The following is a 24,274-nucleotide window of genomic DNA, read 5'->3' as shown; positions in this document are numbered from 1 at the left end:
CCTCTCTTCAGGCTGTTATGTCTTTTTCATACCTTTTTGCAATTCTGCCATGTGTTCATTCCTCCAATTCCATTCCTCGCGTACCTTGAAAGCGTGCAGTACATTTTTCCCTCGCTCGCCACAGTCCTTCATTCCCCCTCCTCCTTTACCTCCTCCTCACCTCCCTTTAAAATTATTTCCCTCTTGGATACTCCAAGTACATGTTTCTGTGCTACCTCCTCTTTTACTCGCTGTGCTAACATCTCCTTAACGTCTCTTAACCTCTCTCCATTAACGTCTCTCACCAACTTCTCCTGGCTTAGTCTATCTCACCACCTCCTTCTCTCCTTGCATTCCCTCTTCCTTAGTCTCCCATGACACTGCCTTCTTTATTTCTCTTATCAATTCCTCCTTCTGTGTCTCCTCTATACTTTGTGTCAATTTCGCTCCTTGATGTACTGGGTCTCTCTCCAGCTTCCTGTTTTTTTTCTTCTTTACAATCTCTGGAGTCTTCCTCGGCCCAGCCTCGGTCTTGACATCCCCAGCCTGAGTCGTTCTTCCCGAGCCGGCTGTTTGTTCCCCATCCCAGGTCTTCCTCTCCCCAGTCTCCTCAGTCTTCCTCACCCTAGTTTCGTGGTTCTTTTTTTTACCCCAGCCTCGGAGGTCTATCTTCCCCAGACTCATTAATCTACTTCTCTTAGGCCCCAGGTTCTAATTTCCCACAACCCCCAGGTTCTTCTTCCCCCAGACTCCTGGTCTGCTTATCACCAGCCTCCTGGTTCTACTCACACCCATTCCCCAGAATCTCTCCTACAGGCTTCTATCTCTTCCTTAGCCCCGCCTCCTGCGCCTCCTGCTCCTGTTCCTGACTCTCACTGCCTTCTAACACAGGTCCTTCTTTTAACAGGGCTTTGAACCCACCTCCTGGCCTAAGGGAACTCAGTTGTGTCTCCTTATGCAATGGGAATGAGGATTGTCTGGTAGAACCTGCCCATGGGGGTGACATGCTGTTCTGATCTAGGACTTGGGAATTCGCTAGCTTTCCCCATAGGTGGTCCTTCTTCCGTTTGTCTCTGACCCTATCATTAGGGTAGACTCCCTTAGCCTAACTGCTCTTAGGTGTATAATATTATGACATGACTGGCTGATTGCTTTTCAACTGTCCAGACCTAGTTCAGGTAGTGCCACACATGATTTTAGCACCACCATGCCAGTGTGTCCCGCTCTGTGAGACTGCCCCTCCTCAATTGCTTTAAAGTGACAGTAGCTTCTAAGCCGGTAAGCCCCTGCCTCCAATATGGGGCAAAGTGGGGTTGTCAGGGGATAGCCAGGGGCCCTCCTCATTCTGCCACAGGCCCAACGTCATGTGGCTGGTGATGGCACCCAACCCCCTTGGCACCCCCGCCATTCACCATCAAGGTCAGGCATGGGATTTCATCACATCACCCAAGTAGGAAATCGTCCATCTTCTGGCCTTCTTCCCTTTTGATTTCAGAGTGAGGAGTAGGACCCTGTTTGGATTTTAGCTTGAATAAGGTTTGGTATGGTCTTTGCTAAACATAGACCCTGCGGATTGCTTACATGCTCCATTTGATACAGAAAGAGCACACATTATACAGTGGCCTGGTTTCTAGGTGTGACTCTCTGGATCCATTCATCTAATTTGTGTTGACTGATGTATATGCCTTTTCTCAGGATGCCCTGTGCACAGTTCGTTTTAGCCATCTCGCCTTGACATGACCCATGCTCACACCAAAGCGTGTCGGGTGATTATTTGCTAGATAGAGAATGATGCTTTGAGCTATCTCAGAAAATCTGTACTAAAATGTGTTAACTTCATATGGCTCTCCAACCAAAGGTTTTAACCAAGAATTATCCCTGTGCTCCTGACTCCCCTCACTGGGGGAGGGAGCTGTGGGGAGTTGCGTGCGGCGGGGGCATTTGTTTGTGCACATGAGGTAACATGGTATTCAATGCAAGACTTTAACATGACTTCAGTGCCTCAAACTAACATAAAGAAAGTGTCAGAAGGCACACTTGGTGAGGATATTTGTATTACACTTGTAGCACATTTACAACGGTATCCGTATAAACGATTGAATAAAAGAAAATGAAGAAATGACCGAATTTGTTTACCTTTTTATTTCGAAATTCTTAGGTTTTAAGAAAATATAGGTGTGAGGTGGAGGTTTGATGGGGGGAGGGGTTGCCCTCTGCATTATTAGAAAAAGAAAATTCAGTCATTTCTCCTTTCAAATGTTTAAATTCGTTCTTTTCATGGTAAACCTTTACAACTGCAATTAAGTCATTAACTTTCAGCAGACTGCTTAGAAATAACACAGGTAGGCCAACATTTGATGTTGTAGATTGGCAGCGCTAGCTTGAAGAGATCCTTGGAGGATGTGTTTTGAGAGGGGTGGGGGCAGGTAGTGGGTGGGAATGGCCATGGGGATAAGCATGGCCATGAGCAGTTGCCGGGTTGCCACCGGACTCAGAATGAATTACCGGCGCCTGACTTCCCGGTGTCACCGGGCTATTCCAAGTCTGGCGGCCGGGAAGTCAGGCACCAGCAATTTCGTTAATCCCCATTCCCACAGAGTCCTGTAGGACTCAATAGGTATGGGGACACGGCGCACCGTTAACAGTACCAGTGCTCCCGTGACAAGTCTGCCTACCGTGGCCGCTGCACCCGGTAGGGTCAGACCTGTCGGCACAGCGCTCCAGCAGGCAGACTTGTAGTATGCCGGTCCAGAAACAACAGTGCCAGTAAGCCTAGCAGCACTGTTGTTTCCGGACCTGCAAACTTATAATGAGGCCCAGTGGGTGGGGTAAATGTCCAGACAACACCCAAAAGCTAGCTGTCCATCCTTGCAAATCATCTCCCTTCTTGCTGTTCTCCAATGCAATGGTTTCGGCTTATAGGTAAGGCTTAAGCGGCACCTAATACCTAGCACTAAAAATTGATATGCACGTTCATCTCCAACAGGATGAATTGCATCTCCAAGCAAATGAAAGGAGGCAGACTTGAGGCAGAAAGTATTAGGGGGGTCTGCTGCATGAGTGGCATGGTAGGAAGCTAGCAGCTCTAAGGAATGAACCAAAAATGTAGAAGCGGTTAAAGCGGACTAAGTCTAAACTGCGCTTTTGCACATCCAAAACTAGGGATGAACTAGGGATGAATCTGCGGGCCAAATCCTTGGGTATAGTTTTTCAATGTGGAGTGGATTTTTCACTAAGCTGAATCAATCGGAAGATAATATTTAATTGTCCTGGATGTCAACAAACATGAATGTGTGGGGTTTGAGCAGGCACTCTGAGCCATATGCTCTGGAAATGCCACAGGATCCTACCAGCAAGCAACAGGTAGAGTTGGCATGGTACTGGAGGAGCCACTCATGCATTGGCTGGGCACAGGACATCATCCACATCTGGCTATTTGAATTATTTGTATTTGGGTGGTATGTAGATCTAACCCAGCTTGGAAGCAGTGGAGCACTGCACATGTCATTCAAGGTAACATATGAGGAATAGAGGGGGTTTACAATATGTTGCACAGGATTGTGTTGGCCATTTGAGTGGGATGTGATTCACGAAGTCTAGGTGGCACGTAGGCATTGATTGAAGAGCAAGGTCTTGCCAGAACTACTAGAGCATTGGTGCAATCTGGATTGGCACTGGGATGGTGTTGTAGTAGGTGGGGTGCATATCAAGAGAATGATTGCTTTTGTTTTTTTTCTTTCCATGCCAGTTTTATCTTAAGCCTAGTGATGGCCTAGCTCCTGGAGGAGCGTGTTCCACCTGAGCTGCAATTTGTCCACTAGGTAGACAGTTGTGCGAGCTGTGGTTGTCTTGTAGGGAATGGAGGCAGTTTTTAAGACTGTTCTGGCTGAGGTAGGAAGTCAGTGCAGCCCCCTTCGTATTGGACAAATGTGGTCAAATGTTTTGTTACCTGTTGTGTCATGCCACAACGAGCTGAGCGGCCCTTGGTGGGACAAGGTGCGTCACCGGAACGTAGGTGAGAAGGGCATTTCCCCAACTGATGTTGGAGATTACTAGGGCCTGGACTGTGGTTCTGACTCGGGTTGAAGGCAGGTTTCTATCTTCCCAAGGAGGATTAGTTGGCGGTTTAGGCCTTTTTGTTGAGATATTGTCGGTCTACAGTGAATCCAAGTGATGCGGCAGTCTGGGCCGGATAAGGTGTGAAGTCTTCAAAGTGCATGGTGATGGGTGACAGAACAAAGTCCGTCTTTGTGGGGTTGTGCTTCAGGTACGTGCTTGTAATCCCGGCTTGTCTGGAGGCTAGGTAGTTCCTGAGGTGAGAGATGTCCTGGGTACAACTGGCATTTAGGTATTATTGGGTATCATCCATGTATTGGTGGAGTGTGAAGTTGGGGTCATTGGGAAGTGATTCCCAATTACTCCATGTACATATACAAAGATTACTGGAGAGAGTAGTGAGCCGTGTGGGACAACACAGGTGAACGAGCGTCCGTCTGACCTGAAATCGAACATCTGAACAGCTTAGTGCCTGTCCAAGAGGTAGGTTGTGAACAAGTTGAGAACGGTGCCAAAGAAGCCCCTTATTTTTGATGAGTTGGTGGTCGGTGTGAGCTTGACAACCGTATTGAGCCAGCACCGAGGACAAGGACCAGTGCGCTTGTATTTTCATTGCCTTGAATTAATGAATATCATCCATGACCTGGACGGTGACTGTTTCAGCACTACATATTGGTATGAGCCCAGATTGATAATCACTGAGCAGGCCATATTCATTATTCTGATCATGTAGTTGGTTGGTAAATGCCTTCTCACTGATGAGTTTTCAATTCCATGCAAGGTTAGTGGTCGTTGTTAGTCTGCAAGATCCTCTGCTTCCAAGGTGTTTTTTTTTTAAAGAGGCCAGAATAGTCCTGTTTTTATGGATCGTCTGAAGATTCCTGGCAAGAGTGAGGCATTTACTATTTGGAGGGGGTGGGTAAAGGATGGTAGGGGGAAAGGCATCAACTATGTGTGTGTTGGCTTAAGTGGCACAACGTTTTCCAAGGGCCCTGCTGACTGCTGGGAAAGTCCATTAGATATGAAAATCACAGGGAACAAAAATAGTGTCATGAACTAGATTCAGGCGGCGCTAGGCCCGTTAAGATGCAAAAAAAAGGAACGTTTGATTGGCCGGACAGGAGTGAGATGTTTCATGTGGTAGAGGTTGCATTCACTGAGCAATACAATTTGGGTTAAATACTCAAACACCAGCGCAAATAAAAAAGTGACCAAAGGATGGTTTTTCTTTTATTTGTGCCAGTTTCAGAAGCGCACAGTTAATTCTCAAAGGTGACCTGCGCATTTCAGGGGGGGCTGGGGGAAGCAGTAGAACAGATGCTATGATCTGCACCCTTGCATACATAGTCGGGATACCACTTTCAGGCTCGCAGAACATTAACAGATAGAGGACCAAAAAGGGCGTTAACGCATCTCAAAACTTGCGCCAAAACTGATGTTGAGAATCTGGCCAATTCATTCTGAATGGTGGGGCTAACCCCTCCCCTCATTTCTTGTTTCTGTGTGCTTTGTAGTCGATACATTAACTGTTAATAACACACTGCATAACACAGGTTTCTCACTATTGGCTGTGATTATGGACCTGCTGCCTGTCTCTACTACCTTTTTTCTTGCTTGGACTAGAATGGAAACATTTAAAAAATAATTAAATAAACAATGATGTTGCCCAAATAAGTATCTGATAATATTAGGGAATGTCATTGGTTGCCTAGCCACATAATATGTTGACATTCTTTTAGAGCAACAGTTAAAGGAATATTTTATCCCATGATCAAACTTTTTAGACTAACAGAATCACGGAAGATGGTGGGGTCAATGCATGCGGGATGCCGGTGCGGCATGTGGTCTTTCGGTAAACCGGAGACTGATATTATTTGCATACAGGTCCGATCAGGGGCAGGAACAGTTGGTCCTATTAATCACACCCTTGTTGTGGAATTTTGTGCCGAAAAAATCCCAGCCTTGAGAAGTACCTAGACAAGGTCGAAACCCGTGTTGGCATTTGGGCACTTGGGCATTTTGATTTTGAAACCCCACTTATGGGGTGTTTTTATTTGTTTTTGGACTATGGAATAAACAATTTCACAGAACTGAAGCAATCACCCATTCGCATTCGTGGGAGAGAATACACAACCACAGAAACTGCTAGTTCTCATCCGTATGCAGTTTTTATAACAAAAATGTTATGCAGAATGAACATATATCGAATCTTTAATAATGAAAAATGTTATGAAGAAGGCACTTAGGGGTGGGGCAAAGGGTTAACTCTTGTGGGGAAACGGGTAGGGTGGGGTTTTAGGGGCAGTAAACAAGTGATTGGATGGGACGCCCCCAGCCACCAAAAGAAAAAAAATGGGTATATTTTTCGTTATAAAAGTTTTGTTATAAGTGCATTCTTCATAAAATGTTTTGTTATAAAGACATGTAACCGTTATCATCATTCAAATCTAACAATAAGCCATAGGGCTTTGACATCTATGGGCAAGCGCTTGTTGGAGGTGCCTTAGTTCTCAATATTGTAGAATCACGTCTCACTAAGAGAAAAATATCAAGGTCAAGAGGGCAATGTGCACGTTTTCCTTCCTGGGCTTTCCGAATCCCCAAAATCGTTAACTTGATGTGACAACGAGCTCTCACGGAAATGTGGGATTTTCCTCCTAAGACCCATTCAAGTTTGCCTTGTGTCCCCTCTACAGCTGCGCTGCGTCCAGGACCTCCAGACTCTTCAAGTCATCCGAATTCTGAGATATGAAAAGAAAGTGGCCAAGATGTGCTTCCTGATGATCTCCACCTTCCTCCTCTGCTGGACGCCCTACGCCGTGGTCTCGCTCCTGGTGGCCACCGCTCACGGCAACCTCGTCACTCCCACGGCCGCCATTGTGCCGTCCTTCTTCGCCAAATCCAGCACCGCGTACAATCCAGTTATTTACATCTTCATGAGCAGAAAGGTACTGTTTTATTCATGGTACTCCTGGGAGCAGTGCAGCGGGGGGTGGGGGAGAGGGGTTTGCAGGGGAGGGGCTTGTGAAGCACAGACTGAGCCTTTTTTAGAAAGGGAAATAGGCTGTCCAGTATTTTCCACTGTTATACATGCAAGTTGTGAGTAGAAACGTTGTCGAAGTGAGAGAGAGAAACTCATACAGCATGATTGATTCAATTCCCTGCATTAAAGAAATGGGTCACGCGCACACGCCGCTGCCTCTTTGGATCCATGTGCAGCAAGGTGAGAGGCCTGCCAGTTAACACTAGAGACGGCTGAGCGGTTAACCAGGTCACCCTCAGCCATCTACAGTAAGTACGTTATAGGAACTGTGAATGGCCAAGATTTTTAAAAGGTGCAGTGCTCCAGATGAGATTTTGAAGTGGGAGTATTTTACTCGAGTTTTTAAAGTTTTGAGTAAAATTATTTTTTTAGGGAGTAAAAATGTAAATCCAATTCCCAATGGGAGTATTTTATAAGCAAGTAAAACTAAGTGTTGTAAGAATGTAGTTGTGCCTTCAGCCAATTGATTTACGAGCAACGATAAGCAATGTCTACCTATGTCTACCTACAACTAGTTTAAACTTCAAAATATTCCAATGGTCATTTCATAGGGCACCCAGATTGCTACTGTTTAATGAGACAGTACTGATCACGCATGGCCAGATGGGGGAACCATGTTGATGTTAACTTCCAGCACACACGTGGTGTTTTCCACAGGGTAGGGCACCGCATAACTTTGTTTCACATCCCAAGCAGAAGTTTAGTTTAATATGCATATAGAAAGCCTGTCTGTGTGAGCTGCTGTTGACATTTTCACCATCCACACTTGCATTGCCCAAAACTCCTGGCTAAATGTGTGGGATTGCTGTACCTAAGTATGCACGCTTTATGGGTGTTCTTGCCTAATTGATCTGTGACACACATAGAGGTTTCATTGTTTCTTTCCCTCATTTTTACAAAGTGTCTAACGTGTTGGTGTGTCTTTTTTAGCCACAGTGCAAAAGCACCTCCTTTTGAATAGAGGACAAACTTCGCAAGTGGCAATCAAAGCTGCAAAATGGCCACACTTAAAGTCACTGTTGGCTTTCCAACAACTACCACTTTGTATTCTGACCATGTCATTTAGCAGCCCTACTAACAAACACATGCCTACGGCCAGCAGGCAAGCTTTGATGGCAAGGAAGCCAGGGCTGGATCAAGATTTATTTTCATTTATTTATTGGACATTTGTATGGTGCCTATACACAAGTGTTTCTAGGCGCCACAAGATGGAAACATGAGAAAAAGAATAACAGTGAGGGATGCTCCTACTAGGTCTTGTGACATTCGGATCATGCAAGTGCAGCAAGAATATGTGCAGTTGGGAAGGGAAGGTCACGGAGGAAGGTAAGTGAGAAGGAGAAAGGGGTGGAGAAGTGCAAGAAGGATGGGGGGAAAGTGCTGGTAGGGGTGCTGTGGTAGAGTGGATGAAGAGGGCCCGGCCCCGGTAATGGCTCATAAGGGTCCAGGCACCAGTCACAGCGGCAAGGGGAGGGATTAGCAGGGGAGAAGGTAGGAGGAGGTGAAAAGGAAAGTCTTGAGAAGTTTCCAGAACTTAAGGAGATCCAGTTAAAGTCTGAGAGGGGTGGGGAGGCCGTTCAGAGGGAGGCTCCTGCCAAAGAAAGAGCTCTACCCCCCACTCTTTGCTTGGAGAAGCGTCTGATCTGCAGAGAGTTGGAGCTAGCAGGGAGGTATTTAGGACGAGACAGCTTGATGTAGATGGATGACATATGGATGATGCAGAAGGTCTTGAATTTGACCCTATCAGCAACTGGGAGCCAGTGGAGAGATTTTAGGGCAGAGAGACGCGGTTCCTCGGCTTGAGGCCACGAATAAGTCTTGCACCCCTATTCTGGATTAGGTGAAGGGAGGAAAGAGGGAGCTTGAGAAAGAGGCCGTTGCAGTAGTCCAGCCTAGAGAAAACCAGGCCTCTGGAGCCATTGAGCTTCTGGGGATAGGTGAGGAAAGGGAGGATGCCTCTGAGGAGATGGAGCAGAAAGTTGGGATTCTTGGCAAGGTCCGTGATGAGAGGAGAGGAAGTAGTTGAAGAGGATCCCCAGGTCTTTTGCCTCACAGTTGGATGAGAGGAGGGGGCCCAAGGAGGGCGGCCAGAGGGAGAGAGGGAAGGCGGGAGCAGGCGTCCCAATGAGAAGGATCTAAGTCCTACTGGCTTTAAGGCAGAGATCATTTGCAGAACACCATGCATACATAGCTGTCAGTCAGTCGGGGATGAGCGAAGAAGAAGAGGAGGAGGTAGCTGAGGGAAGCTTCAAGGAGAGCTGTGTGCCATCTGCATAGCACTGTAAGTGATTAGAGAAGGTGGAGATCAGGTGGGCCAGAGGGGCAATGTAAATGTTGAAGAGCGACAGCGATAGGAGAGAACCCTGAGGAACGCTGCAGGCAGAAAATGAGGAGGAGGAGGAGGAGGAAAGGAAAGGGCCCAGTTGCACTTGGGCTGGGCAGTTAGAATGGAAGGAGGTCAGCTAGTCTAGTGCCGGTCCACAATGCTGAGGGTATCAGTCAGTTTATGAGGATGGTGTGATTGACCATGTCAAAGGCAGAGGAAAGATCGAGGTGGATCAGGCCAGAGCGAGAGTTGGACTCAAATTAGAGATCGGGTATTCACAGTGGTTCTGGAGAGCAGTTTCCTTGTCTCTGGCTGCTCTGAAACCAGATTGGTGGTCATGGAGTCAACCAACAGGTTCAATGTGGAGGGTCAGTTGGTGGGATGACCAACTTCTCCTGGAGTTTGCCCAAGAAATGGGTGATGGAGATATGGTGATAGTTAGCAGGGGAGGAAGGGTTGGCAGACTGCCTTTTTAGGAGAGGGTGCACAAGGGAGTGCTTGAGGGGTTGAGGGAAAGAGCCAGTGGCGAAGGAATGGTTGTCCCATGACATGCATCAACTTGGCAGCCATTGTCAATATAAAAAGCTACAGTTTTGCTAATGCAGTGCCACTCTTGCCATTGTTCCATCCAAATGTGGTGCTGTGAACTGAGTTATGAGGCTGTTCTCTTCTTTTTTTTTTAACACTATATGATTGTTTCCTTTTAAAATAGAGAACATTGCTGTGTGTTTGAGCCCTAATTCCCTGGCCTGATTTTTCTTTTTATATCGGGGGCACCCAGTGAATTATTTTGGGGGGAAATAGGATTCAATTCCAAAGAATCCTTCTGGTATGGTGTTGGTGTGTGTAGTTTTATTTTCCATAATTTGCTTCAGCCTTTTTTGTGTGGCATGAACATTCTTCCTCCTCCACCTGTGACTGCCGCTTTTGGGAAGGGGACAGGACCTTCCCGCCTCCCAGGCGCTTTAGAATAAGGCAAATGCGTCATTAGTAATGTAAGAGACCGGGGGCAGGGGGCTGCCCTCATCGGCTTCCACAGAATTATATTTATTGTGTATCTCATAGGTGTAGTATGCATGCAGGAACAGCAGCCATCTTAGTTATTAGCAGCCATTTTGTGGCACACCGTTTTAATGTGTCGAGGCAGTCAGCACGCCAGGCCTAGGCCGCAAACTTTAGCAAAGGAATATGTTGCATCCCAAACACTGATGAGAAAGCCCAGAACTGCACGGGTCCATAAAACCATTAATTTCCTAAAATGTTGCCAACCTTCGCCCCCTGGGAAGAATGTGCCCGGCAAGGCCATGGGAGGATGGCTGAGTGCCTGTGAACAGTGCAATCCCATGAGAAGAAGGGCACCGGCCTCCAACCCCAAAAGCCCCAATCCTAAATTATAGCAACCAACTGCTGTGGCTTTAGGACTTCTGAATTCAATTTAACCAGATAACCCCCGGACCACTGACCATAAACCTGCTGGACCCCCGATCGTTCAAAAGATCAGAAGGCAGGGCCTTCTTGCCTTCATTCCCAGGTCACATGATTTGTGCTGCAAGGTACAGGGAGTGATGAAATTATAGCCCAGAATGAGGGTGGGAGACCTTGGAGGAATGCCGGCCTGTCTGGGAGTGAGAGATGTGTGTGTGACTTAGTATGACCTCCGCTAGCCCCCGGGGCCCCTATCTGCATCGTGCCGGGTACCCTATTGCATAGAGATAGATGTGTCTTTCGTAGTTAGTAATATAATTGTTACTTGACCATCGGCTGACCAAAGATGACTACAACATCGCCCACGTTGAAGAAGAAGATGGACGGACGAAGCTGAGACCAATGCCCTGGCATCCTCTTTGCAGCGGGTGACCTGTTTGTAGGGCTTCCCCAACCAGCAGTGCAGTTTTCTACTATATGTAATGATGTCGCTCATGACGCTTTGTACCGTTATAATGTACTGCACATGCTGCTGTTGCCAGAATGTTCCACGGCAGCAGAATTCTTTGTCAGCGCTTTTTTCCTCTTGTATGGAAATAAAACTTGTTATCTTTGCAAGAAGTGTTCTGGGCCTTTTTCCCTAGTGGGTTGTATTTGTATTGGTGTGAGCGTCTAGGGGTTTTCTTAAGCCCCCAATCTCTGCCTTCCAGCCTCCTCCCTCTCCCACCTTAACTTCTGTCTGCTACCGTTCCCCTCCACCACCCATCCCTTCATGTTTGCCCCTTAGTATTCTTATTGTCATAAAAACCATTTCTTTTAGTCTGACTTGTGATGGTCTGGTTAAATTCCATCCCGCCTCTGTTGAAAAGAACCCCAAAATGGCCTAAAGCCAATTGGATATGGCCATGCACTTGTAACCTTCTTCCGAAGTGTCACCAAGGGGACAGCGATCAGTGATCCGGGCAAGTCAGGAAGGCAGTGCAAGCTGAGCTTTACTTTGGGGATACGGTACAGGGTACTGGGAGAAGGTGCATCAAATGTGCGCCAGGAGCCAGAGGGTAGAGTCAAACTGCCGATTTATGGTAGTGGTTGGCCAAAGTACGATAGAGACAAAAAACATTTTTAATCGGTTTTTATAATGTACTTCATGCTGGATTTCTGCAAACCGGGTACTTAGCACTTTCTTGTTGTCAAGACCAGCACTGTTGCCCCTGAGCTACGCTCACGGCCCAAGGACTAGGGACATTATTTAGAAATGCTATGGAGTAACTCTGTAAAACGGTGTCAGGGATGGAATAAGTTAAAGTGGGGTCTTCCAGGTGCTCCCTGCACCATAAAATATGATGTACCAGCAGCATAACATTCTCAGAGCTAATCTGATCAGTCTCTGTCCCTCCAGGGAGTGCCCTATTTAAATAAACTAAGTCCAAAAGTGAAAGCAACAGAAATGTCTCGACCTATTCTTCTTAACATGTCCTATAAGGTTCTGGCAACCCCTTTGCCTATAAATGTTGAGGAACGTCCTCTGTAAATGTTCAGTTGTAATATAAAACAACATACAGTTGTGGTCTTCCACCTGGTTTTCTTCTTTTTCTGAATAATCTTTTCATTCAGGCCTCTGGCTTTCAGGTAGGTTTGCTCCTTCACAATTCTGTTAGACCTCTCCTTTGCCCTCTTATTCGCGGCTTTCAAGTTCCTTAGATCTCACCACAGCCTCTGACTCTCAACTCGGGTCCCTCCTTGATTCTAGAACTCACTCTGCTACAGATGCAGTCTGAACAGAGAGCTCCCGCCCTATAGTGATCGTTGGCTTGAAATACACCCCCTAAAAAAAAATGAACATGGCCACCCCTAAGATGAAATACAGGTCCCCTAGCCCCAAGCTGAACAACTATCGCGGCTGATCTTCCACGGCCCTCGAACAAGTACCAATTCCAGAGACGGAGACTGATGAGTCTTTTAGTGCAGAGATCTTCCGGTTACAACCCTACAAGAAAGGTCTGAGGTAAGAGGAGCATTAAATATGCTTGAGGTGCGAATAGACACAGTGGATCAGAAACTACACAACTTGAAAACAGAATGTCAAGTTGCCACGTGGGTCTGGAAGATTGTCTTAAAGCATTTAAAGGAGCAAGCTTTGACACAGAAACTTTGTGCCAAAAACATGCTAATTGAATGAAAAATAAAATAATTAAAAAAAACCTAGCCTTAAGGGTGTGCAAGATAGTATGCAAAACTACCCAATTGTGGACACAACCTAAGCAGTAATCGACCTATTGAAAGTACAACTATCACCGAAAGAGGAAATCAATATCGCCTTCAGAGTGTGTAAAAGAAGCAAATGTAATCGACCGAAGGCACATATTTCATTTTCACTAATTTCTACTAAGAAATGGGTCCTAAGGGAAACAGTCCGTTTCTAATTAATTGACTGAAAGGGTGCCCAGTTTACAAGATTTCAAGAACGACAATAGAGATCTTACATTAATGCGAGGATCTTGGCGAAGCGAGAAAAATAGCACTGGAGCTTAAAATTAAAAAACGTTTCTCAAGCCGGGCAGCTTTGAAAACCTACACACTAACTGGCATATAGATTTGTAAACCCCCCCTGAGGAGGCTTTGCACATTACCAATTACAAGAGAAAGAGGAAACTTACCCTGTCACAATAAATATATGACGAAGAGAGAAATAAGACATTGTCCAGGGTTATACTGTGTTTAATTCGGCATACTTCAAATCGCTTGTAGTCTTGTATCTATGAATAGCTAATTGATGTTGTGTATTTGATGGGAATGCTTTGTTTGACTGTGGAAGATGGGTGTTGTGCTGTGCTGTCCCTTGTGGTGGCTACGGACACCATTCACCAACTGAGCCAACCAACATTTACAAGATAGTGAACTTGAAAATGACAGCACAACTTAATGGTATTACTGTTTAAATGTTAGGGATTACTACACAAAATAGTGCCAGCCCGTGAGGACCTTTACCTGATCAGACCATGTGCAATGAGCCCTTGTTTAGTGACGCGGGCCTGAGTCTAGGAGGAACACATCCCTGAATCCTGCAGGGAGTGGGCTGGTGGACAGGACGATGGCAGCAGAGCCTTGTCCTCGCTGTTGAAGGGAGCATCGAGCGGGAAGACAGAAAGGCACCCTCCACCTTCCACTGGAACCGGCGCTGAGGAAATAGGGTGGAACGTGTCAAGTGGCAGAACTTACCCCAATGTTCAGCGCACGCTGGAAACTTGGGGCTTCTGGAAATTACCGACTGGATTTGGGCCTAGCAGGACTGGACCTCTTAGCGTTCAGGTATGGGCGCAAACCTCTCCTGCTGGCAGGGCTATGATATGATATATGGCATTTATAACGCGCCTATACACAAGTGTTTCAAGGCACGACGAGGCAAGGGAGCGAGAACAGAGGGAAGACAGACACCGATCCTACTAGGCCAGGTGTCATTCAGATTGCGCAAGTGCATGGGAAGGAGGAAGTGGGAAAGGGTGGGGGCAAGGCGGAGGGGACAGTGCAGTACATGGGATAATAGAATAAATAAACAATAAGAAAAAGTACGGCCACAGGTGGCAAGTGCAAGGGTAAGTGCAGACAACAGGTGTCAAGTCCTGCTGGTGGGACTGTAGGGATACAGAAACAGTCCACAAGTGCAGGATTTGCCAGGAAGGCAGTGCAGGTGTGCAACTGGCGGAGTGTTACGGACTTGGTCTTGATGGTCGTGTAGATTAGTAAGCCTCCGTCCCCAAGTACCACACAGACAACGAGATATTCAGTGTCTGTGCAGTCTTTGAGGCCACAGGATTTTTTGTGAGCCGTCAGGTCTGGAACCGGGAACAGCCAGAAGGACCCCTGGAGCACTGCAAGGCAATAAGTGACTATCAAAACAATGTGCGTGTTGTACAATAATACCCAGCAAGGAAAAGAGCCCCGCTTACCTAGTGTATAGGAAATGACACCCAGATGGATAGTGGGGCCCTGGACGGGGCTTGGTGTGCGAGACTCTGTGGATGGGCGCACACCGAGGTTTGAGGCAATCCAGGTTATGCAGCCAGGCGAACGCCTTGCAGAGGCCGGTGGCCAAGAATACCAAAACACAACGAAATCCGTGAGGCAATCCAAATCCAAGTCCGAGGTCGAAAAAATATGCAAAGCCAAAGTTCAAAGGTGCCAGAGGAGTAGACAAATCAATCCAGTAGACAAATCCGAGGTCGTGACAGAGTTCAAGCCAAAGTTCACAAATGCCAAGGGTTAGACAAAAGCAATCCAGTAGAAAATCCGAGGCCGTGACAGATCGTAGGAGCAAGGGTCAAAACAAGGAACAAGAGCCGTACAGTACTGAAAGAGTTCAGCTGTGAAGCAACGCTTCCGTGTTCCTGGCCGCATTTGAATCCTTGAGAGAAATCATGTGATGCGTGTCACGTGATGCGGAAGCGTTGTCGCCACGTGACTCCTGGTAGTGCTCGCCCCCTCACGTGATGCGTGATCGTGTTGGCCCTCTCACGTGACGGTCGTTGCAAACGATGTGGATTGTTACGGGCTGCCAGTGGGAGTCTCCATTGTGCTTTCCAGCGCTGGGATGGCCGGTAAACCCCTGTTCCAAACAGTGTCCTGGTATGGCAGGTAAGATGATGCAGTCTCCGACTGCCAGAGTGCATAAACGGGATCCCCTGATGGATTTTGGCAGAGACCTGGCGTGCGGAGGGAGCAGGGAGAGGGTGTGCGGGAGAAAGCGTGACACGGAGGAGGGGAACTGAGCCCGAGATCAGCAGGGGGCCAGGTATCCAGTGCAGTTTCAGTTTCAGCCACAAAGTCAGCAGCGGAGAGGAGGAGAAAAAGCAGAAGCAAAGAGAAAGGTTTTGAGGTGCTTCCGGAACCGGAGATGATTCTCCTCAAGTTTCAGAGAGGCTGTTCCAGAGGGAGGCCCCAGCCGAAGAAAGAGATCTACCACCAACTTGTTGCGTGGAGAAGTGAGTGACCCTGAGGGAGTTGGAGGCGGATGAGCGAAGAGCTTGAGAAGGAAGATATTTAGGAAGAGAGACATGAAGGTAATGAGGCCCCAGAAGGCCTTGTGGACAATGCAGAGGGTTTTGAATTTAATCCTCGCAGCCACTGGGAGCCAATGGAGAGATTTCAGTCCTGGAGAGATACGATCCCTGGGCTTGAGGCCAAGGACAAGTCTCGTAGTCCTGTTCTGGATGAGTTGCAGAGGACGGAGAGTAGAAGCAGGCAGATTTAGAAAGAGGCTGTTGCAGTAGTCCAGCCTAGAGAGAACCAGAGCTCTGGAGACAGTGAGCTTCTCGGGGAAGGAGAGGAAAGGAAGAATACCTTTGAGGAGGTGCAGCTGGCAGTGTGACTTCTTAGAGACGTCAGAGATGTGAGGAGAGTGTGGAGTCGAAGATGAACCAATCGGCCACATGCTTTTTTCAGGAGTCCTCCCACTTTTTTCAGAGGACACCTTGATATGCAAATTTCTGGTGACGCCACATTCAATTGGTATGTTAATGAGTACCCCCACTTTTTTTTTTTAGGACTTGACCCCTGCCTGCTAACAAACCATACCCATGCAGAAAGATATATCCGATAGACAGAAATTATAGGCTGTCCTGTGACCATGCTACATTTGTTTTGGGGCAAACTCAGAGGTACCATATATTCGGTCTGTTTGAAAAACAATGAAAGGCGGTGCTGGGATACTGAACCTCACGCGGGGTGATGACTAGCTGAACTACTGGATGCACTTACAATACAGACCGCCCACTAATTTGATAATTGACAAACCATAACTGGGTGTAAATATGTTCTGGACATTACTTGCATTAAGGTAGGTAGATGGAATACATTCAAAGGACTGAACCAATAACAATAATCACTTGGGAAGCACAGGTCGTCTCATAGGGCAGGGTTTCCCTCGGTGAGCTGCATTTACTTTAAAGAGCAATTCATACCCCAGCCTAGCTGGCTGAGCACAGATTCTAGCAAACTATTATAACCTTTTATTTCATGCACACCTGATCCAAACTTGTATCTTGCAAGAATCAATACATCTATACAACATTGTAGCTGAGTATGTATTATATTCCATTGTTATATGCAATTGTATATAATAGTTCAGTATTACCGTAATTTTGTTAGTGACAGCAAACTTTACAACTGAGTTTACAGGAGCCATGTCTAAGCTATCAAGGGAAACCATAGAAACACCTGAAGGCTATTAAAAATAGTGTCGTGGAACGTTAATGGCTTTAGTCTTCCTATAAAGAGGAAGACTGTCCCACTATCCCTGAAGTGCATTCATGTGGACGTTGCAGTTCGAAAAGAAGATGGCTTGGTGGGCTAAACACTCGTTGCTGTGACCTGTGTTTGATCTGCAGGTCGCAGGTTCAAATCCCGGCAAGGTTGACTCTGCCTTTCATCCTTACAAAAGGTCGATAAAGTGAGTATCAATTGGGTAATAACAATAATAATATATGTGCTATGTAAAGCTCTTTCGATCAAGGTGTTATATATTAAAATATTAATTATTGTTGATTGATGAGGAAGGTGGGTATTGATAGGTACAGTGCAGACACTGGGAAACAAAAAGGAGCCAGCATATTACCTCCCAAGTACCATCATGCAAATTATATCAATGATGTATGGCAAAAGGGGGCAGTTGGTTCAGTCAATATTGGAGGTTGAGACCCTCACAATGTGTAATGCATACTTGCCGAGGTCATTAAGAAAAACCTCCAAGCAATCAACCGCACACGACTTCAACCCAGCCATCTCGACCACCGAACCGATGACAGGGTTTGAATAGGAAGCCTGTCAACCATGAAATCCTGGAAAGGGGCGACAGATGTTTGGTAGTTACAGAACCCCATAACCTATGAGTGTACGCACTACTTTGATAGACAATGCTCCAACTGAAGGATAAGCTATTTTCTGACTGAAAAAGACACAACCCACTTTGCATTCGGCATAGATATAGAAGAAATACTCAAAACTGATCATGCGGCAATAGAAGTGCCATTGAGAACAGTGATATCAAAGAGTGCAAAAAGAAAGAAGTCGCCGGAAAGAAGCAAGGTGGTTGCAGTTTCTCACTGCCTCAAGGCAGAGCTTTTACTGTTTTGCCTATCCATATCTCCTTTTAACAATCTTTATCTGCTTATTGTGTATTGCCCTTCTGGAGATGACACATCATTTTCTGTTGGTTTTGGTGACCTGATCAGCGACCTTCAGTTGAAACATGGTTCGCTTTGTTTCCTTGGGGATTCCAGTGTTGGGGCTGATGTTGCCTCGAATATTCGCACAGCCACTTTGGTGCAGCTGTTGGGTGACCTTAGTTTAATACAGCACGTGCATGGCTCCACACACTCTTTGGGTCACGCTTTGGGCCTCATCTTTGAACCAATTGGCTTGATTAAAGTGCATGCCACATTGCCTTTGGTTTGATCGGATCACTTTTTGATCCCTTTCACAGTTTGTTGTGCTGTTCCATTGAATGATCCCCCTCAACAGCACGTGCCTATTGTGACTGGAGACGGGTGGATCGTACTAGAATCTCCTCTCAGATTCATGATAGTCTATCCATATTATCATCTACAGACACCTCTATTGACCCTCTGACAGTTCTCCAAGCAGCCTTTGATGTGGCAGCTGAAGTGATTGCACCTTTAACAAAGTTGACCAAACCCGGTAGGCGCTCTGGCCCAGGATATACCTCTGACCTTCGGGTGCAGGATCCTATGTATAAAGAGGCAGAACATTTCGACCAATAAGGGGGCTGAGCAACGGATCCATGCCCCCCTTCTATTCCCCCTACAGTATTTTTCATCCTTTGCAGCAGTTTGGGAGCAGCTTATTCTGGATGGAATGGTATGGTATGGTATTGTTTATTTATATAGCGCCTATACACAGGCAAAGGTTTGAAAGCACTCAAGGAGGGTGTGAGCATGGGAAAAAAAACAACAGTCGCTCAGAGCCCTTGAAATTCTGAGCTGTTAATAGTCTGCACAGGCAGAGTAAGTGCGTGAAAATACATTTAAGAGTTGGGATACAGCAAATAGGCCGGACAGCGATTATGCAGTTTTAACAGTGCAATTAGGGGGTGATGACAAGGGAGGAGAGACAGACGATCTTCAGGAATGGTGCATGCGGATCGATCAAGTGCATAGAGGGTCATAGGGAGGGGAAAGGATCAAGAGCACCCGGTCGGTTGAGACTGGGGTAAGTGTAGAGAGAGCCACTCTCTTGGTTAATTTCTCAGTGCATTGAGGGTGGCTGAGGTGTAGGGCCCTGAGGCAAGCGCGAGAGAGGACTGGCGGGGGTGCCGGGGACTAATGAGACTCTGAGGTACACAAGGCGGCCAGTCAGTATGATGTTAGGAAGAGGCATGGGAGTGAAAGAACAGATAACTAGGTTAGCAGGGTAGGGGGGGAGAGAAGGAAGAGGAGAAGATGAAGGTCTTGAGGAGTTTCTGGAATTTAAGGAGATCAGGCTCAAGACGGAGGGCGGCAGGGAGGCTATTCCAGAGGGAGGCTATTCCAGAGGGAGGCAGCTGCTGAGGATAAGGATCTCCCTCCAATCTCACTTGCAGAAGGTTGGAGGTAGATGAGCGGAGGGCTCGTGAGGGACAGTATTGAGGCAGACAGTGTTGCACGTAGGTAGGTCCCAGGCCCCAGAACAATGCAAAGGGTCTTGAATTTGATCCTTGCAGCCACAGGGAGCCAGTGAAGGGATTACAGCACTGGAGAGATGCAGTCCCTGGGCTTGAGGACAAGCATAAGTTTTGCTGTTCTGTTCTGGATGAGTTGCAGAAGCCACAGCACAGAGAACCAGGGCTCTGGAGACAGTGAGCCTCGGGGGAAAGTGAGAAAAGGTAGAGGTGTAGCTGATAGACTTTTTAGAGATGTCTGAAATGTGAGAGGAGAAGGAAAGAGTGGAGTTAAAGATGACCCATAGTTGTTTTGCTTCGCAGGTGGGTGCGGGTGCAGGACCAACGGAGGCCAGCCAGAGTGAAAGTGTGAAATCAGGAGCAGGGGTCCCAATGCGACCAATCTCAGTCTTAGTAGTGTTGAGTCAGAGGTCGTTTGCAGCACACCATGACTCAATAGCGGACAGACAGTCAGATATGAGCGAGGAGGAGGCGGCTGAGGGGAACCTGAAAGATAGTGGCATGTCATCCACGTAGCACTGGAAGTTAGAGGTGAAAGTGGCAATCACCCATGCCAGGGCAGCCATATAGACATTGAAGAACCAGTGGTATAGGTTAGATCCCTGGGGAACGCCACAGGTTGAGAGAGTTATAGTCGAGTGAAAGGCTCAGAGTTTCACCTGGGATGGGCGGTCAGAGAGGAAGGAGGTTAACCATGCCAGAGCCTGACCTGTGATTCCCAGGGTGTCACGGAGATGTGCGATCAGGATGTTGTGGTTAACCATGTCAAAGGCAGAGGAGAGGTCAAGGTGAATGGGGATAAAAGGGGTGTTAGAGGCAAAATTTGAGAGCAGGTGTTCAAAAGAGCAGATTCCAATGCCTCTGGATGCTCTAAAGCCAGATTGATGGTCATGGAAGCAACCAATAGATTCAGTGTGGAGGGTCAGCTGAGAGATAGCCAGTTTCTCCAGGAGTTTTCCCAGGAAAGGAGTGTTGGCGATAGGGTGGTAATTTGCTGGAATGGAGGGATCGGCAGAGGTTTTTTTGAGCAGAGGGTGCACAAGGGAGTGATTCAGGGCAGTTGAGAACTCGAGTGGAAAAGGAGAGATTGCAGAGATCAGCCAAGGCTAGGGCGGGGGAGTCACTATTGTCTTTAATGGTTTTGGAGGGGCAGGAGTACACCTGTTTTGGATAAAGCCTTCATAGATCAGACTTGTGTGGTGACCTCATCAGGTGTGTCAGGGGAGAGACAAGAGAGGGTAAGTGGAGGGGGGTCAAGGAGGCTCCAGTGTTGGTGTATGTTGTGGGGTGGAAGAAAGGGTGGAAAGGATGTCTTGGGTTTTTGTTGTGAAGTATGCGGCCAGGGCTGAGCATTGGTCCTGAGTGGGTGTGATAGAAGAAGAGGCTGCTGCAGGATTGGCTGGTTCCTTGCAGACTGTCAAGGAGTTCCCCCTTCTCACCTGGGTCCGTTCTTTGATGGAGACCTTGGTCGCTGCCTTCTTGCGGACGGTCCTGGTTTAACTAAGGCTGCTCGAGTCTCTTCCGACTCCAGGGCGCGTTCAGTTCCGGGAACGCGTAGTCCAGGAATCCAAGAATCTAGGATGAATGCAACTAGCACACGAGTCCAGGAAACAGGAAGAAAGGAAGGGGCAAGGAGTGGGTAGGTGCACAAGGACAGAGAAAGAATACCGCGAGCTACGGATCACATGTCTGATGGCTACTTGCATAGCATTGAGACGCGCGGAGCCGCGAAAGGCGTGGTCTATAAATAGAGTACGTTACGTCCAGCGCATGGAGCGTGAAAGGGTCTTAGCGCTGGGCGACCATGTTGGCAGTATTAGAAAATGCAAGCCCCGTTGAGACAAGGACCAGGAGGTCCAAAAGGGGCGTGTTCTGAAGTTCATGACAGCATGCCTCCTCTGAAGACCTTTTCCTCCAGGTTTGCCCGGGTGAATGAGGTGAAATCTTCTGAGCAAGCAAGGGGCCTTGATGTTAGAGATAGGTTCCCAGGTTCTTTCACTAGGAGGGTATCCTTTCCATTCAACCAGGTATTGAAGCTGGCCCCGTTTATACCTGGAATCGCAAATTCAGGACACCTCATATTCCAGTTGATTGTCGACCAGCAGAGGAGGAGGTCTACTGGATTTCCGGGAGGACGGAATGTAGGGTTTCAGTGAGGATGTATGAAAAACTGGATTAATTCTTTTCCAGGAGTCGCGTAGCTGGATCCGGTATGAGACAGGGTTAATCATTTCCTTGATGGGAAATGGCCCATAGTACCGTGGGGCCAATTTGTTTGGTCGTAGGTGTCGGGGTAGTAGTTTTGATGACAACCACACCCGGTCACCGACTGCATAAGAAGGGCCTGGTCTTCTTTTGGAATCCGCATATCTCTTGGTCTGTGATCTGGCCTTTTCTAAGTATTTCTTGGCCTCCTGGTGTATGTTGATGAGGGTTTCGATCCAGGAGTCAACAGTAGGTACTGGTGTAGGATGAGGAAGTACAGATGGTAAAACCGATGGATGGAACCCTTGATTACAATGAAAAGGGCTGGTCTGGAGCGCTGAGTGGTCGGAATTGTTGTAAGCGAATTCCACAACGGGTATCAGGAGCGACCAGTCATCCTGGACCTTGGTGGCGAAGCATCGAAGATACTGTTCCAGGGTCTGATTCGCACGTCTCTGGCTCTGTTGGTTTGAGGGTGATATCCCGAAGAGAGGGCACGTTGAATTCCTAGAATCCGGCAGAGATGTTTCCATAATTGAGAAATGTATTGAGGTCCTCGATCAGATATGATCTTGGAAGAAAGTCCATGCAGGCGGAATATGTGTTCCAGAAATATTCCAGCTAGTTCCGAAGAGGATGGTAGTTTACAGAGCGGTGTAAAATGAGCCATGTGAGTGAACAGACCTATGGTGACCATGATAGCAGTATATCCTCGGGACGGTGGTAATTCTACTATGAAGTCGGTGGCGATGATTTCTCATGGCAGTGCAGGCTGCAGAAGAAGACCCGCCGGTTTCTTGTTAACATGCTTATTTTGAGCACAGACTACACACGTTTGGACGTAGTGCTGTACGTCAGATTTCATTCTAGGCCACCAGAACTGTCTCTGTATGAGACAGAGGGTATTGGTGATGCCACGATGCCCGGAGTGAGGTGTTATGACAGAGGTTTATTATTCTCTGTTGTAACTTCTGTGTAGGAATGAGCAGTGCATTGTCCTTGAATAAATATCCTTGCTTGGCCTTTAAATTCCACTGGTTTTCCTTGAGATGTCCTTCCACAACCCAGAGGATTGGGTTTGCGCTCGGATTTCTTCCAGGAGGTTGACTGCTTGAGCTACGAAGATCGTGGGGGAAAACATCTTAGGATATCCTTTATCTTCAGTGGTTACATAGTCAGGGCGTCGAGACAAAGCATCAGCAATCAGGTTATGTGATCCAGGGACATGAGTGATGTGGACCTGGTACTGGGCAAAAAAGTAGGCCCAACGTGCCTGACGACTATTCCTAAACTCCAATGACTGTAGAATCTGAAGGTTCCGATGGTCCTTACGGACTTGGACAGGATGTCTAGCTCCCAGGAGTAGGTGTCGCCATTCAGTGAATGCTTGGCGGATGGCTAACGGTTCTTTTTCCAGGACGGAATGGTGTGTTTCCCTTGGAGTTAGGGTTTGTGAAAGATAAGCAATGGGGTGTTCCAGCTTGTCCTCTAATTTCTGTTTTAATACTGCTCCTATAGCATAATTAGAGGCATCTGTTTCCACTAGAAATGGCCGGCTTGTGTCGGGTTGGGCCAAAATAGGAGCTTGTGTAAACACGGCCTTCAAACGCTGGAACGCAGTGTCTTGCGGTGTTGACCAGATAAAAGGGGTATCCTTCTTTAAGAGAGCCATGATCGGTTGAACAATCTCGGAAAAGGTGGGTATGAATTTCCGATAGAAATTGGCTAGTCCTAGGAAGGATTGGACTTGTTTCACGGACGTGGGAGCTGACCACGCCAAAATGGCTTTTACCTTTGATGGATTCATTCTAATTCCCTCTAGACTAAGGATGAAACCAAGGTAGTGAACAGAAGTAACGTGAAACAAGCATTTTTCAGGTTTGGCTAAGAGTTGGTGTTCACGAAGTCTTTGTAGTACTGCCTTTACATGTTCTTCATGCTTTAAAGTGTCCTTGGAAAATATCAGTATGTCGTCCAGATAAACAATGACGAGGAGAAACAACTTGTCAGAGAACACCCTATCCATAAAACGTTGGAACATTGCCGGCCATTAGCTAGTCCAAATGGCATGACCAGGTATTCGTAATGGCCAAAGGGTGTTCTAAAGGCGGTTTTCCACTCGTCTCCTTCCCGGATACGGATCAAATGGTAGGCACCCCGGAGATCCAACTTGGTGAATATTACCGCGCCTCTCACGGCTTCCAAGATATCCGATATCAAGGGTAGTGGGTACCGGTCTTTGAGGGTGCATTGATTTAGGCTGCGATAATCGAGGCAGGGTCTGAGTTCCTGGGTATCCTTTTTGGGGACAAAGAATAACGAAGCACCTGCTGAAGATTTTATGGTGCTGTTTTCAAGGTTGGTGTCCAGGTATTCTTTGAGGGCCTTTTTCTCAGGATCTGAAAGGATAAACATCCTGCCGAAGGGAATCACTGCTGAGGGATCTGTTTCAATTGCGCAGTCTTCAGGTCTGTGTGGGGGTAAGGCCTGGACTATGGCAGTCGAAAATACATCTGCGTATCCTTAGTAGGCCTCAGGGACTTGTATGATATTGGAAACCATAAGTGGT

General features: G+C 47.2%; 1 protein-coding gene across 1 annotated transcript in view; it reads left to right on the top strand.

The window, feature by feature from the left end:
* OPN3 (opsin 3) overlaps positions 1–24,274 on the top strand; it is a 515,396-nt gene that overhangs the window by 445,870 nt on the left and 45,252 nt on the right. The window contains exon 3 of the mRNA XM_069607650.1: positions 6,732–6,983. Coding sequence (XP_069463751.1) covers positions 6,732–6,983 — 252 coding nt within the window. The remainder of the gene's footprint in view (positions 1–6,731; positions 6,984–24,274) is intronic.

The sequence above is a fragment of the Ambystoma mexicanum genome, chromosome 4q (genome assembly GCF_040938575.1).
Source record: "Ambystoma mexicanum isolate Mex_15411 chromosome 4q, UKY_AmexF1_1, whole genome shotgun sequence".
Classification (NCBI taxonomy): domain Eukaryota; kingdom Metazoa; phylum Chordata; class Amphibia; order Caudata; family Ambystomatidae; genus Ambystoma; species Ambystoma mexicanum.
The sequence above is the reverse complement of the archived record's forward strand: the minus strand, read 5'-3'. Positions and strand labels throughout refer to the sequence as shown.